Source organism: Chiloscyllium punctatum, chromosome 6, assembly GCF_047496795.1.
Source record: "Chiloscyllium punctatum isolate Juve2018m chromosome 6, sChiPun1.3, whole genome shotgun sequence".
Taxonomy (NCBI): domain Eukaryota; kingdom Metazoa; phylum Chordata; class Chondrichthyes; order Orectolobiformes; family Hemiscylliidae; genus Chiloscyllium; species Chiloscyllium punctatum.
The window spans coordinates 48,455,505-48,470,357 of NC_092744.1; the positions used below are offsets into that span (position 1 = coordinate 48,455,505).

The window sequence follows — 14,853 nt, forward strand, 5'->3', positions numbered from 1 at the left end:
TCAAAGTCTGCTTTTGGAATTTCTTAAAATATACAAAATAAACAAACTTTGAGCTTTTCCACAATGTAGCATTGAGTAAGAGACAGAGGTATACTTGCCAATTTCAGATACAGCAGGCAAACATATGAATCAGGAGAAGAGGTAGGATATCTCTTCAGCTTGTTCTGCCATTTGGTGAGATCATGACTGATCTGGTTGGAACTTGAATTCCATTACCTGGTTACTCCCACACTCTGACTTCTTTGTTAGTCAAGAACCTATTTTTACTTTTAGCATATTACATGACTCAGTTCTAGTGCTCTCTGGGGAGTAGAATTCCACAGACCCTTGATGATTCAAAAGAAACCCCTTCCTCCTTATCTCAATCTTAATGGGAAGCCTCTTATTTTAAACTGCGACCCCAAATTCTCATCTCTCCCACAAAGAGAAAAGTCCTTTCAGCAACCATCCTGTCAGGTCCCCTCAAGATCGTTTCTCTTTCAATAAAATCACCTCCATGAGAAACTGTGGGCATCAGCAAATACGAATTGCATTCAACCACAATTCTCAACCTGATGGCCCAAAATCCCCACACTTCCATTCGCATTAATCATGAGATGTGAACACTGGGTCAATGCAGAGTGCAGGAGAGTATACCAGGAGCAACATCAGCCTACATTGAAATGTGGTGTCAACAACACACCAAACAGCAGAAGCAGCATGAAACAGACAAGACTAAACAAGCCCACAAGCAATTGACCAAATTAAGGTCTGTATCCTGTCTAGTCCACTTATGAATAGTGTTGGGCAATTAAACAATGAGCAGGAAGAAGAGACTCCAGATTACCCTTATTTGCAACAACGGTGGAGCGCAGCACAACCTAATTCAGGAACTGCAATTTCCCCTCCCACATGATAATAATGCCCTTTAGCGCATCTCCTGCACTTCCTTCACCTTTGCCCTCTAATTCCGGCCGCAACAAGGATAGAACCCCTCGGTCCTCACCTTCCACTCCACAAATCTCCGGATACAGTGCATTATCCTCTGCCATTTCCGCCACCTACAATCAAATCCCAACACCAAAAATGTATTTCCCTCCCCACCTCTGTCTGCAGAGACCATTCACTCTGCGACTCTGTTAGGTCCACGTCCCCCACCAACCCTCTCTACAAACCCGACAACTTCCGTCCCCACCGCAGGAGATGTAAAACCTCCACCCCACCTCCATCCAAGGCTCCAAAGGATCTTTTCCCAGCCAGCAGACATTCTCGTACACATCCACCTTCCTCATCTACTGTGTCCATTTCTCACAATGTGGTTTCCTCTACATTGGGGAGACAGCACGCCAGCTCGTGAAATGTTTCAGGGAACATCTCTAGGATATACACACACACCAAACAATCCCACCACCCTGTGACAGATCACTTCAACTTCCCCTCCCACTCCCCCAAGGACATGCAAGTCCTGGGCCTCCTCCATCGCCAAATCTAAGCCACCCAACAACTGGTAGAAGAATGCCTCATCTTACGCCTTGGGACTCTTCAACCATACAGCATCAACGTTGGCTTCATTAGTTTCCAAATCTCCCCTCCTGCCATTTCATACCAGAGCCAACTCTCCAACTCAGCACCACCTTCTTGAACTGTCCTACCTGTCCATCTTCCTTCCCATCTATCCAGTCCACCCTCCCCACCGATCTATCATTGCTACCCACATTTGCATCTATCACCTGCTATCATTCCCTCCACCCCCCCCCCCAACCCTCCAAGTTATCTCTCAGCTCCCTCCCCCCTCCACATTCTTGATGAAAGGCTTATGCCCATAATGTCAATTCTCTGGCTCCTCAAATGCTGCCTGAACTGCTGTGTTTTTCTAGCACCACCCTTTTCGATTCTGATTTGTCAGCATCTGCAGTCCTCACTTTCTCCGAAGGCTAATGCATTTGCAACCACTGTCACCCAGAAATGTCAAATGGTTGAGGTCCAATGTGGAAACCTCCCAGGTATGTCCTTTGCATAAAACACAGAAGAAATCCATCCTGGCCAATCACTGCTTTATCAGATTATTGTTGGTCATCAGGAAAGTGATGAAAGGGGCCATTAATAATGCTATCAAGGGTCAATTGATTAACAATAACCTGATGAGTGATGCTCAGTTTGGGTTATGCCAGAACCACTCATCTCTTGACCTCATTACAGGGATGGCCCAAACAACTGCTAAAAGAGCTGACCTCCAGAGGTGAGTTAACTGCCCTGGACATAAAGGCAGCATTTGACTGCATATGATATCAAAGAACCCTAGCAAAACTGGAACCAATAGGAATCAGGAGAAAAACATTCTCCTTTGGTTGGAGACTTATTTGGGTTAAAGCAAGATTGTCATGGTTGTTACAGATCAACCATTGTATCTCCAGGGATATCTCTGCAGGAATCTATCATGGTATTGTCTTAGACCCAAACATCTTCAGTTGCTTCATCAATTACCTTCCTTCCATCATGAGGTCAGAAGTTTACATCAATGCGCTGGGCTCCACCATTGTTGCTGAAGGTTCCATCATGTTCAACACTATTCGCAACTCCACAGATACTGATGCAGCTCATATTTTTGTGCAGCAAGACCTAGGCACTACCCAGATTTGGGCTGACAAGTAGCAATTAGAATCAATGCTACACAAGTCCAACAGCCATCTCAATGAGAAAGAATCTAACCAACACCATTTGATGTTCAACAGCATTTCTAGTCTCAACATCTTGAATGTTACCACTGACCATATTCTGAAGTGGACCATAAAAATGCTGTGGCTGCAAAGGCCATTTAGTGGCTGGCCATTCTATGGTGAGTAGCTCACTTTCTGACTCCAGCAGCTACAAGTCACAAATCGAGGCAGTGATGGAATACACCCCGCTTGTTTGGATGAGTGCAATTCCAGCAACGCTCAAGAAGCTTGACACTATCCAGGATGAAGATGGTAACTGCCACCTTATCCGTTAACTTCTACTTTCACATTCTCCATAGTGGGAGCAGTGCATACAAGATTCATCATAGTGACTCACTATTCTTTGACAGCACATTCCAAACCCAAGATCTCTAGCACCTTGAAGGAAAAGGGCAGCATAAGACGTAGGAGCTGAAATTAGGCCTTTCAGCCATTCGAGTCTGCTCCACCATTCAATCATGGCTGATAAGTTTCTCAACCCCAGGTCATTAAATATATTTAAGACTGAGATAGATAGATTCTTGATTGTCAAGGGGATCAAGGGTTATGGGGAGAAAGCGGGAGAAACCCTTAATCCCCTTGACAATCAAGAATCTACCTCTGTCTGAAATAGATTCAATGACCTGACCTCCACAGCCTTCTGTGGCAGTGAATTCCATAGATTCTCCACACTCTGGCTGAAAAAAATTCTCCTTATCTCCATTCTAAAAGGTCTTCTTTACTCTAAGGCTGTGCCCTCAAGTTTTAGTCTCTCCTACCAATGGAAACACCTTCCCAACATCCACTCTGTCCAGGCCATTCAGTATTCTGTAAGTTTCTATTAGCTCCCCCCTCACCCTTCTAAACTCCATCGAGTACAGACCCAGAGTCCTCGAACGTTCCTCATACATGAAGCTTTTCATTCCTGGGACCATTCTTGTGAACCTTCTCTGAACCTGCTCCAGGGCCAGTACATCCTTCCTGAGATATGGGGCACAAATGTATCCCCTGCAGATGCCGTCCAAGCAATTCATCATTCTGAATCAGAGCTATATTTTTGTTACTTTACTGTCACTGGGTCAAACTCCCTCTCTAACCTTACTGTGGGTGTTCCTACAGCCCAAGGACTACAGTAGGTAAGGAAGGCAGCTCAGCAACACCTTCGAAAGGACGATTAAAGGAGGGCAATATAGGTTGGCCCAGCCAGTGATGTGTACTCCTGTGAATGAATTTTTAAAAACCTGATGCTTGCAATAAATGGCAACTTGCACATAACTTATTTGTAATGCATCATCAGGACATCCAGTTTCTTCTATGCTGTTACCTACCTGCATTTAAATAATATTTTGCTTTTCTAGTCTCCTGCCAAAGAGAAAATTAGATTAGATTAGATTAGATTACTTACAGTGTGGAAACAGGCCCTTCGGCCCAACAAGTCCACACCGCCCCGCCGAAGCGTAACCCACCCGTACCCCTACATCTACATTTACCCCTTACCTAACACTATGGGCAATTTAGCATGGCCAATTCACCTGGCCTGCACATCTTTGGACTGTGGGAGGAAACCGGAGCACCCGGAGGAAACCCACGCAGACACGGGGAGAACGTGCAAACTCCACACAGTCAGTCGCCTGAGGCGGGAATTGAACCCGGGTCTCAGGCGCTGTGAGGCAGCAGTGCTAACCACTGTGCCACCGTGCCGTCCACATTTTTCTACAGTATATTCCACCTGACAAATATTTGCCACTCACATAAACTATCCATATCTATTTTTATATATATATCTTATCCTACAGTCACAATTTACTTTTCTACCCTTGACAAATTTAATAACCACATATTTGGTCCCTTCATCAAAGTCATACAGCACTGAGACAGACCCTTCAATCCAACTCGTCTGTGCTGACCAGAAACCCCAATCGAACCTAGAGCCATTTGCAACTATTTGGCCCATATCCGTCTAAACTCTTCTTGTTCAAATACCCATCCAGATGCCTTTCAATGTTGTAAGTGTACTAGCCTCCACCACTTCCTTTGACAGTTCATCCCATACGTGTACCACCCTCTGCATGAAAAGGTTGCCCCTATGGTCCTTTTTAAAATTCTTCCCCTCTCACCTTAAAACTATGCCCTCTAGTTTTAGATTTCTCCACCTGAGGTAAAAACCTAGTCTATTTACCCTATCCATGCCCCTTAGTATGTTACAAACCTTTATAAGGTGGTGACCTTATAAGGTGGTGACCTCCAATGGTGCAGGGGAAAAAAAGCCCCAACCTATTCAGCCTCTCCCTATAACTCAAACCCTCCAATACCAGGAACATTCTTGTAAATCTTCTCTGCACCCGCTTGAGTTTAACAATATCTTTCCTGTAGCAGGACGACCAAAACTGAATGCAGTATTCCAAAAGCGGCTTCACTAATGTCCTGTATATCCATAACATGACTTTCCAGCTCCTATTACTTAATGTTCTGACCAATGAAAGCAAGTGTGTCAAACACCTTCTTCACCACAACCCTATCTTCTTGCGACTCCACTTTCAAGGAACTATGCACCTGCATCCCTAGGTCTTTCTGTTCGGCAACAATCCAAGGGCTCTACCATTAATTGTACAAGTTCTGCCCTGGTTTGCCCTACTAAAATGCAATACCTCAAATGTACCTATATTAAACTCCATCTGCCACCTCTCAGCCCAATAGTCCATCTGATCAAGGTCCCATTGTATTTTGAGATAATCTTCTTCACTGTCCACTACACCAACTATTTTGGTGTAATCTGCAAACTTACTAACCATACCTCCTATATTCACATCCAAGTAATTTATATAAAGGACAAAAAGCGCCAATCCTTGCAGCATATTGCTGGTCACAGACCTCCAGCCAGAAAAGCAACCCTCCACCAATACTTTCTGTCTCCTATCTTCAAGTCGATTTTGTATTCAGTTAGTGAGCTCCCCGGATCCTATGTCATCTAACCTTATTAACAAGAACCTTGCAGAATGCTTGCTGAAGACCACAGAGATAATGTCTATTGCTCTGCCTTCATAAATCATTTTTGTCACCTCTTCAAAAAACCTGACCAAATTAGTGAGCTATGATCTCACTCACACAAAACTATGTTGACTATCCCTAACTAGTCCATGCCTTTCCAAATGTATATTAGATTAGATTAGATTAGATTAGATTAGATTAGATTACTTACAGTGTGGAAACAGGCCCTTCGGCCCAACAAGTCCACACCGCGCCCGCCGAAGCGTAACCCACCCATACCCCCACATCTACATCTACCCCTGACCTAACACTACGGGCAATTTAGCATGGCCAATTCACCTGACCTGCACATCTTTGGACTGTGGGAGGAAACCGGAGCACCCGGAGGAAACCCACGCAGACACGGGGAGAACGTGCAAACTCCACACAGTCAGTCGCCTGAGGCGGGAATTGAACCCGGATCTCCGGCGCTGCGAGGCAGCAGTGCTAACCACTGTGCCACCGTGCCGCCCACTGTCCCTCAGGATTCCCTCCAACAACTTACCCACCACTGCCCTAATGTTCACCAGTCCCTGGCTTTTCCAACATCCTTTCTGAAATAATGGCACCATATTATGCAACCTCCACTCTTCCAGTATCTCACCCATGACTGATTAATGATACAAGTATCTCAGCGAGGGACCCAGCAATCCCTTCCTTAGCTTCCCACAGAGTTCTGTGAAACACCTGATATGTTCCGGGAATTTATAAAGATTGCAATTAGCTGAGTAGCCAGCATTGATCTCTATCCCACTATTTGTTACTTCATGCCAATCCAAAATTAATCCATTTATGCCTGACATCTGTTTCATGTTAGCTAATCAATCTTCTATTCATTTGGATATGTTCCCCATTTAGCAGGAGCACCATAATCTTAGATGTGGTAGTGAAGAATGGCAGCTATTCAATTCATTCACTATTTCCATATTTCCCATAATTAACTCTCAAGACTCACTCTTTAGAGAACTACACTTTTCCTGTTTAAATATTTGAAGAAACTCTGAATGCATTTAAATTATTACTCATTGTCAGATCAACCAGCAGCAATCAAGTATTTATGCACATCCTAATATCATAGCCAAACAATAAGAAGAATACTTTCAAAATGCACGCGATTTTTAGATGCTTTATTCTGGGGCATTCCTTTCAAACTCTGCTTTAATTCTTTAAAACAAAATGTAATGTATTAGCCAAGTGATATAGAAAGTCAAACAAAAATGCAAGAAAGCAGAAATTACAGAGAAACTCAGCAGGTCTGGCAACATTTGTGAAGAACAAGTAGAGTTAATGTTTTGAATTCAGTGACCCTTCTCCAGGGATAGATAATGTAAGCCAGGGAGAAAGTAAAGCTGATAAAGAGGACCATATATAGGTGAAAAAGGATTGGCTGTGCTGAAAGCAGCCCATGTCATAATTGGACCTGAAGTGTGGAGGCAGGTCAAGGGCAGGGAAAGTGAGTCCTGAAAGTCACAGAGTCCCCAAGTGGAAAATGAGACACTGTCTTTTCTGAGCTTTGCTGGAAAACTGCAATAGGGCTGAGACAGAAATGTTGGTCAGGGAACATGATGGCATCTCATTTTCCTTGAGGACCCTGCACCATCAGGATTCATTATCAAGTTCAATAATTTTACAGCCTGTACACCTTCTAGGCCCTTAAACCAACCTTATGCCTCAGCCCCTGACAATCACAGCCAACCCATTTCCACCTACTTATGGTCCCTATGATCAGCTTTACTTTCTCCGCAGCTTACCATTATCCAACCTTTGTTTGCCTAACTGTCACTGGACCACCGTTACCTATCTGCTCACTCCTCACATATTGCCTCAAACCCTACCCCCTGTCTTCAGCATATATACTAACTTTCCCTAGTTATTATTAGTTCTGAAAAATGGTCACTGGACTTGAAACTTTAACTCCGCTTTCTCACCTCAGCTGTTGCCTAACCTACAGGGTTTCTCCAGCATTTTCTATTCTTCTTCAGATTTCCAGCATCCACAGTTCTTTGTTTTATTTTAATGATTTGTGTATAAATTTCCTTTCACTCACCTGATTTGCAAAAGCTCAGCAAAAGCTTCACTCCCAGCCAAAACATAACTGATTCCAATTGAAATACTGCAGAAAAATACACATAAAAGTAAATCATTTCCTGTAACTATTTTGTTCAGTTATCAAACAAAAGATCATTGTGATTTTTAATGTACCATAAGGCTTCAAACTTTACAAATATTTCACAGGTTTTCACCTTCAAAATATTCACTATCCCTGTTCGAAAATCTGCTAGTATTGTTGTAAACCGTTGTGTGAATTGAGCATTAAAAGCCATAGCATTGGCCCAGGATTTATAAACAAACTTAATCTCACACACAAACTCTACAAAAAAGCACATTAACCAAAAGCAGAATTTCAGGTATCAGAAGAAAGTCACATGGGACCTACTATGGACCAGGCCAGAACCCCGTCAAAACATTTTAAGAAGGTAGCACAGACTCTAACTGTTCTTATTTTAAAGGCAGATGTGAAGTGGATATTCTAGGAGTGATGCAGCTGGTCAAACCACTCAGCTTTAAGCAAAACAGAATCTATTTACACACTACAGATGAAACATGAACTAAAGAAAGCAGAATTTAGAATAACAACTTATTTGACAACACAACTAACTCTATTGCAACTTAATGAAGCTGTTCCAATTCCCGCAACATTACAGAGTTCCATCTCTTGGCAAAAGGTAAATTCAAACACAAGTTCTTACAGGCAGGACAGATTTCAGAGAGAAAGTTCAAGCAATCCCTCTTTTGAAGCATGGAACCTCCTTTCAGTGTAGCAGCTTCTCTAGGTCCCCAGCAATGTTCAACTGCTTGCTAAATGCTAAACTAATATAGGAAAAACTTGAACTGGGAAAACTGGCCACTCTCCTGCCATTGTTTTAAAGTAGGCAATTCCAGACATAATGCAACCTTTGCCTTTACAATCCATCTTGGAAAAAAACCAAGGACAACATAACCTTGTTAAAAGGGCAGCATCATTACAGTCCTTGGCAAGTCAGCTACATTTGTCAAAGAGGGAATACACACAGGGAGATCAGACCAAAGCAACAACAGTTCAAAGTTCTTTAGTAGAAACTAAACAAAACTTTAAATAAAAGCATCTTTCTGGTCTTGCTTCCACTCACCTCCAATATTGCCTTGACAAGAAAAGGCAATAATGTTCTGGAGAAAGGCTCCAATTAAAAACGCATTCAAAACTCAACAATGTTATTGCTAATTAATACCATCTCTTATTTATTTTATGTTCAAATTACTATGTTATCCTGTGTACAACTATTTGGATTCACTAATCATTTAGTGCAGAGTGTAATGCTATTCGTTTAAGCTTCACATCCCTTAAGGAAACCCAACATGTAGATGAGGCTATACCTGGTGTCAAATATAACTGTAAGCCACAGTCATTCTGCATTGTAAGCACCCCGGACACAGGCTATATCCAAAGATCACTCTGTAATGTCTGTACAAGTTTAGGAGTACGACCACAATTCTTAGATTAAATTCAATCCATATCTCATTGCATACATATAGTGCCAGAACATACGACATGGTGTCAGAGTGGGATCATCATGGCAGTGATATTTTGATTCTGAAATAACAAATTCATCTTCAGTATATGCTTTGCTTCTGACTTCTGTTCTTTTAATTTGATTAGAAAGGGTTAATTCATGCACTAAGTATCCTGTAGGTATCCTGTTTGAGGTTTGGTGGCATGAACTTGTATTTTCTCTGAGTAATATGTTTTAAGACAGCTTGACAAACAAATATAGGCATCAGTCATCTTAAATGTAAGTTTACAGTAAATACAAGATGCTTTCTTCAGCAAATATTAAGGTGAAGGATTAAAGAATTTTTCTGGTGTCTTGCCATGTATTTATCAGGTTAGCAAATCCCAGAATGCTTATTCAGTATCCTTAAATAAATGTTTGTAATGCTATTTCATATTATGATAATAATTACAGAATACACTAAGTTCTGCTTAGATATTTGGATTGTCATATTGTGCTGGACAGCAAGTTGAAAATGAAATTTAACTGCTGTGCATGATGTTAAAAACACTTTGTAAAACACAATTTGTGCCAATCAATTATGGAATTACATTGAGAGCTCATCTGAAAATGACTGACACTTCACTCCATATTAATATTTCAGTTAACTAAATTTTGTATAGTTCTAAAAAGGCAAAAAAGATAAGCCAAAAAATAAGAATAATGAGGTTAAAATCAACAGTTTCCAAGTACTTTGAAATATTTGTAAATGAACATGCCTTACAGCTTTTAAACATGCAAATTTTTAAGGCCTGCATTTTTTAAAAAAGACATAGAAGGTCTGAGGCAAAGCCAAAATGGCACTCGAGCCCTGATTCTGGAAGTGACACCCTGAATCTAGCAGTTACTATTTACATGAAGCGGGGAGGCGGGGGTAGGGAATGGAGCAGGTTGTAATTTGCACATCCAAGGTTCATGAAGAATCGATCCAATTTTCACCGGTGCAAAGTCCAACACACAAGTTGAAGGTTTTACACTTTGAAAACAAACTGAAGTGCTAAGAAACTGTTTACTATTTCACTCTATCTGTTGACAATCAGCTTAAGAGTTATCATTATAGGATTTGTGCTGCACAAGTTCACAATCTATCCTAGTGAGGTTTCTTCCAGTTAACAGTTTCAGTGACAGCTCCCAATGATTATAGAGCCTGTTAAGGCACAATGAATACAAATACATGTTTTTGTAAGGAATTAAGCAGTTCACGGAACTTAAATATTACGAATTGCTTTTATCAATGAGTGTTCTTTTCCATTTTGAATTCATCAATATGCAGTGGGAACTTGGTTACTGGGTGACTTGGCAGGCAGGTTGCAAACACAAAGGATGGCTGGAGGAGAGCATTGATGGGCATGAGTTATAACTAAGTTTGCATAAATGTTACAGAGGGTTGAGGAGTCGGTGGAGGGGGAATAGACTGGCATGGAGTGCATGACAGGCAATCAAAGGAGAATATAGAGGGCCCTTAGATGTGGAAGGCAAGGGTTGGCAGAGTGGGTAAGAGAAATCATGGCAATGGGTAGGGGCATAACATGACATGCATTTGCATTGATGGGGCATGGAAAATGCATGTGGTTGATGTGGGAGGGTTCAGGGCTGTGTTTTCTTTGTGTTTTAAAAAAATTAACAGTTTCAACAAAGTACTGGAAACCTGAGGCTGCCTTTCAGTCAACCTGTCTTGGCACTTGCTATCCTGTGACTGCATGTGAATTTTTGATTGATTGATTTATTGTTACCACATGTATCAAAATATAGTGAAAAGTATTGATTTGCGAGCTATACAGGCGGATCATATCATACAAAGTGCATCAGGGCAGCAGAACAGACAGTATATACAATGTTACAACCACAGAGAAGGTGCAGAGAGAAAGAGAGATCAGGATTAACATTTGAGAAGTCGATTCAAAAGCCTCATAACAGCAGGGAAGAAGCTGTTCTTGAATTCTTTGCTGACATGGTCGACCCAACTCCCACCAAAATCGTTCTAGGCCCAACAACAAAAATTATGTCATTCGGTGAACTTTCTCCTGAGCTGGCTTTGTGGAAGCAAGAATTTCCCTGCCTCTATATTGCCACCTTGGGAGCTAAAGATCAGTCCTGTATGTCTGTGTCAAATGTGTATGTTTTACTCCCAGCTGTTATGCTACTGCTGCTATATAAATTCAGTATTACTGCTGAAGAAGGAAGCAAATATAATAGCTGCATCCCAGGGGAGACTTAGAGAGATGGCAATCTGCAAGCAAGATTGTGGCATTTGACAACAGCAGAAAGTCCACAATTAATGGACTGAATATTGATTGCTCGGTAGAGTAGCTTCTTATTTGTACCTGCCTTTAGGAGTCTGAACCAGTTCTAGGCAGGATTTTTTTTTGGTTTCTGAAATTAACCTCAACAAAAGAAATAATCAGCAAATAGTACCAGTAGATAATTTCCAAGTAACCTCTCTCTAACAATTTTAGTTTGAAAAGATAGAGTGGTATGGGGCACATTTGACTGTAAGCTTAAAAATAATGCTTGCAAGGTCAGAAGCTCAATGCGTTTGGCAGGAAATGCCAACAAAGAATTTTATTGCCAATATGATTGCTATGTTTTCATTAACCTTTTCTCTACATTAACAAATTGGCTCCAGACTAAGTCGGTAAAGGCCAGCAGGAAGCTCTGCATTGATATTTTGAATGCTGACAAGGAAGCTGTAAAAATTTTATTGCAAACTTTCATCACTCTCAGCAGGAAAAGGTGAAGACACAGCAGATATCCTGCTAACATATGTAATGAGAAAGAGAAATTGCACCTCAGACTGGTTTTTGGATATGAAATACACATTGAACAATCACTTGAACCAAAGTCACACTGGAGATCCCACAACTCAGCCCCTTCCAAACAACTGGGTTTGGCTGTCAAAGTTGCAGCTGTTGACTTGCAAGTGCTCAACATGACTGCCCAATACTGGGAGTAGACTACATGGATGTGCTCATAGTGGAATTAATACCTGTTAAATGGGACAAAGGCAGACTTGTTCATTGTCTAAATTGAAATCTTAAAGGAAGCTGCCAACATTAAGGTATGTTTTCTTTTGTCGCTTTGTGCACCGAGCAGCCAGGTTGAGTAGGAATGCAGAAGTTCAGAGAAATTGTGTAAATTGCAATTAAGGCCATTTCTCTGTGCTTTCTGTGGAAGTTACAGTTGAAAATCAGACAACACTTGGGTGCTTTCAACTCTGCAGCATTGAAGAAGATTAGCAATAAAAGTAGAAGTAGGTTATGCTATTCACTGAGTCGTCTGTGCCATTCTCAATAAGATCATGTTTGTACTTCACACTCTTAAGTTATATCAATTCCTCTTAATAGTGAAGAGTAAGGAAATGGTGGATGAATTAAACAGATACTTTACATCTATCTGTGCTATTAGACGATATTTGTGGGCGGCACGGTGGCACAGTGGTTAGCACTGCTGCCTCACAGCGCCTGAGACCCGGGTTCAATTCCCGCCTCAGGCGACTGACTGTGTGGAGTTTGCACGTTCTCCCCGTGTCTGCGTGGGTTTCCTCCGGGTGCTCTGGTTTCCTCCCACAGTCCAAAGATGTGCAGGCCAGGTGAATTGGCCATGCTAAATTGCCCGTAGTGTTAGGTAAGGGGTAAATGTAGATGTAGATGTAGGGGTATGGGTGGGTTACGCTTCGGCGGGGCGGTGTGGACTTGTTGGGCCGAAGGGCCTGTTTCCACACTGTAAGTAATCTAATCTAATCTAAAAAAAAAAAAAAAAAACCAGTATCACAGAAATAATATTAAATCAAGTAAAAGGGAAGAGTTTCAAAAAATTACAATTACCAAGAAAGGGTACTCTGAAAGTTATTAGAACCATACACTGACAAGTCCCCGTGTTCTACTGGACTTCATCTTAAGATCTCAAAAGAAATGCTGCTGAGATAGCTCATGCATTTCTTCTAATTTTCCAAAATATCCTATATTCTGAAAAAGTCTCACCAGATTACAACAAAAAAGGTTGCATTTCCTCCATTCAAGGAAGGAAGGAGATTGAAAGGAGACCATAGACCAATTAGGTTAATAGCTAATCACAGGAAAAATGCTGGAATCTATGATTAAGGAGCTTGTAGCAGATACTTGTAAAATCTCGGTGCAGTTAGGCAGAGCCAACATGGTTTTGTTAAAGGGAAACAATGTTTTACTAATGTACTGGAGTTTGTGAAGAAAGCAACAAGCAACACATGTAAAAAGGAACCTGCTCACGTGGTGTCAAATCCCTTCCAGAAATCCAAGTACAAGATGTCACATCAAAATAAGAGCTCATAGTTTAGAAAGTAACATATTAGCATTTGTAAAGGATTGGTAAGGTAGCATGAAACAGAAAGTAGGCATAAATGGGTCATTTTCAGGATAAAAAACATAGAAATTCAGAAACCAATAGCAGGAATGGGCAATTCAGCCTTTCAAACCTAATCTGCCATTTAATATGATCACAGCTGACCCCCTAACTGAAAGGATGGTTACATTTCAAACTTCGAACCTACATGGACTGTTCTAGAATTTAGCAAATTCCAGAAGATCAAAAACCAATATGGCCACCAGCACTGTAGTAGGGTTTTTTTTACACATTTGTGTGAAAGCCATCAGGTCGTGGGCAACTTATCAGATTTGAGACTCATTATACCACAACCGCCTGATGAAGGAGCAGCGTTCTGAAAGCTAGTGCTTCCAAATAAACCTGTTGGACTAGACCCTGGTGTTGTGTGATTTTTAACTTTGTAAACCCCAGTCCAACACCAGCATCTCCAAATCATTATTTTTTCCAGTAATTTTCCTTTAATTTTTTTTTTCAATCTGCATTCCAAATAATTTCCAATACAATACTTGTGGCCTCTATGGAGAAGACAGATGCAAGTTACTTGTTTGACGTTTGTGCCTTTATCAGGTCCACACCCCCACCAGCCCACAACCCCCTACTGGCACCTTGCCCTGCCACCACAGGAAGAGCAAAACCTGCACGCACACCACGCCCTTCACCTCCATCCAAGGCCCCAAGGGATCCTTCCAAATCCATCAGAAATTTACCTGTACCTCAACCAATGTCATCTACTGCATCCATTGCACCCGGTGTGCTCTCCTCCGAGGACGCCATCTTGCGGATCATTTCAGAGAACAATCTTTGGGACACCCACACCCACCAACCCCACCGCCCCTTGGCTGAACACTTCAACTCCTCCTCCCACATCGTCACGGACATGTAGGTCCTGGGCCTCCTCCACCGACAAACTGTTATCACCCAATGCCTGGAGAAGGAACGCCTCATTTTCCGCCTTGGGACCCTGCAACCACACGGGATAAATGTGGATTTCAACAGCTTCCTTGTTTCCCCTCCTCCCACATTATCCCAGTCCCAAGCCTCCAACTCGGCACTGCCCTCCTGACCAGTCTATCACTCCCCCTCTGACCTTTCACCTTCATCAACCTATTGCTTTCCCAGCTACCTTCCCCTCAACCCCACACCCCTCACCCAATTATCTCTCAGCCTCAACCCACAAGCCTCATTCCTGATGAAGGGCTAAT

The 14,853-nt window shown here is 42.0% G+C and overlaps 1 protein-coding gene across 2 annotated transcripts in view; it reads right to left on the reverse strand.

The window, feature by feature from the left end:
- The window catches only part of LOC140478940 (uncharacterized), a 315,441-nt gene that overhangs the window by 205,198 nt on the left and 95,390 nt on the right, over window positions 1–14,853 (reverse strand). Inside the window, exon 7 of one of the 2 annotated variants that reach the window (XM_072572601.1) lies at window positions 7,750–7,815. The exons of the other annotated variant lie outside the window; for it this stretch is intronic. Coding sequence (XP_072428702.1) covers window positions 7,750–7,815 — 66 coding nt within the window. The remainder of the gene's footprint in view (window positions 1–7,749; window positions 7,816–14,853) is intronic. 2 annotated transcript variants of the gene reach the window in all.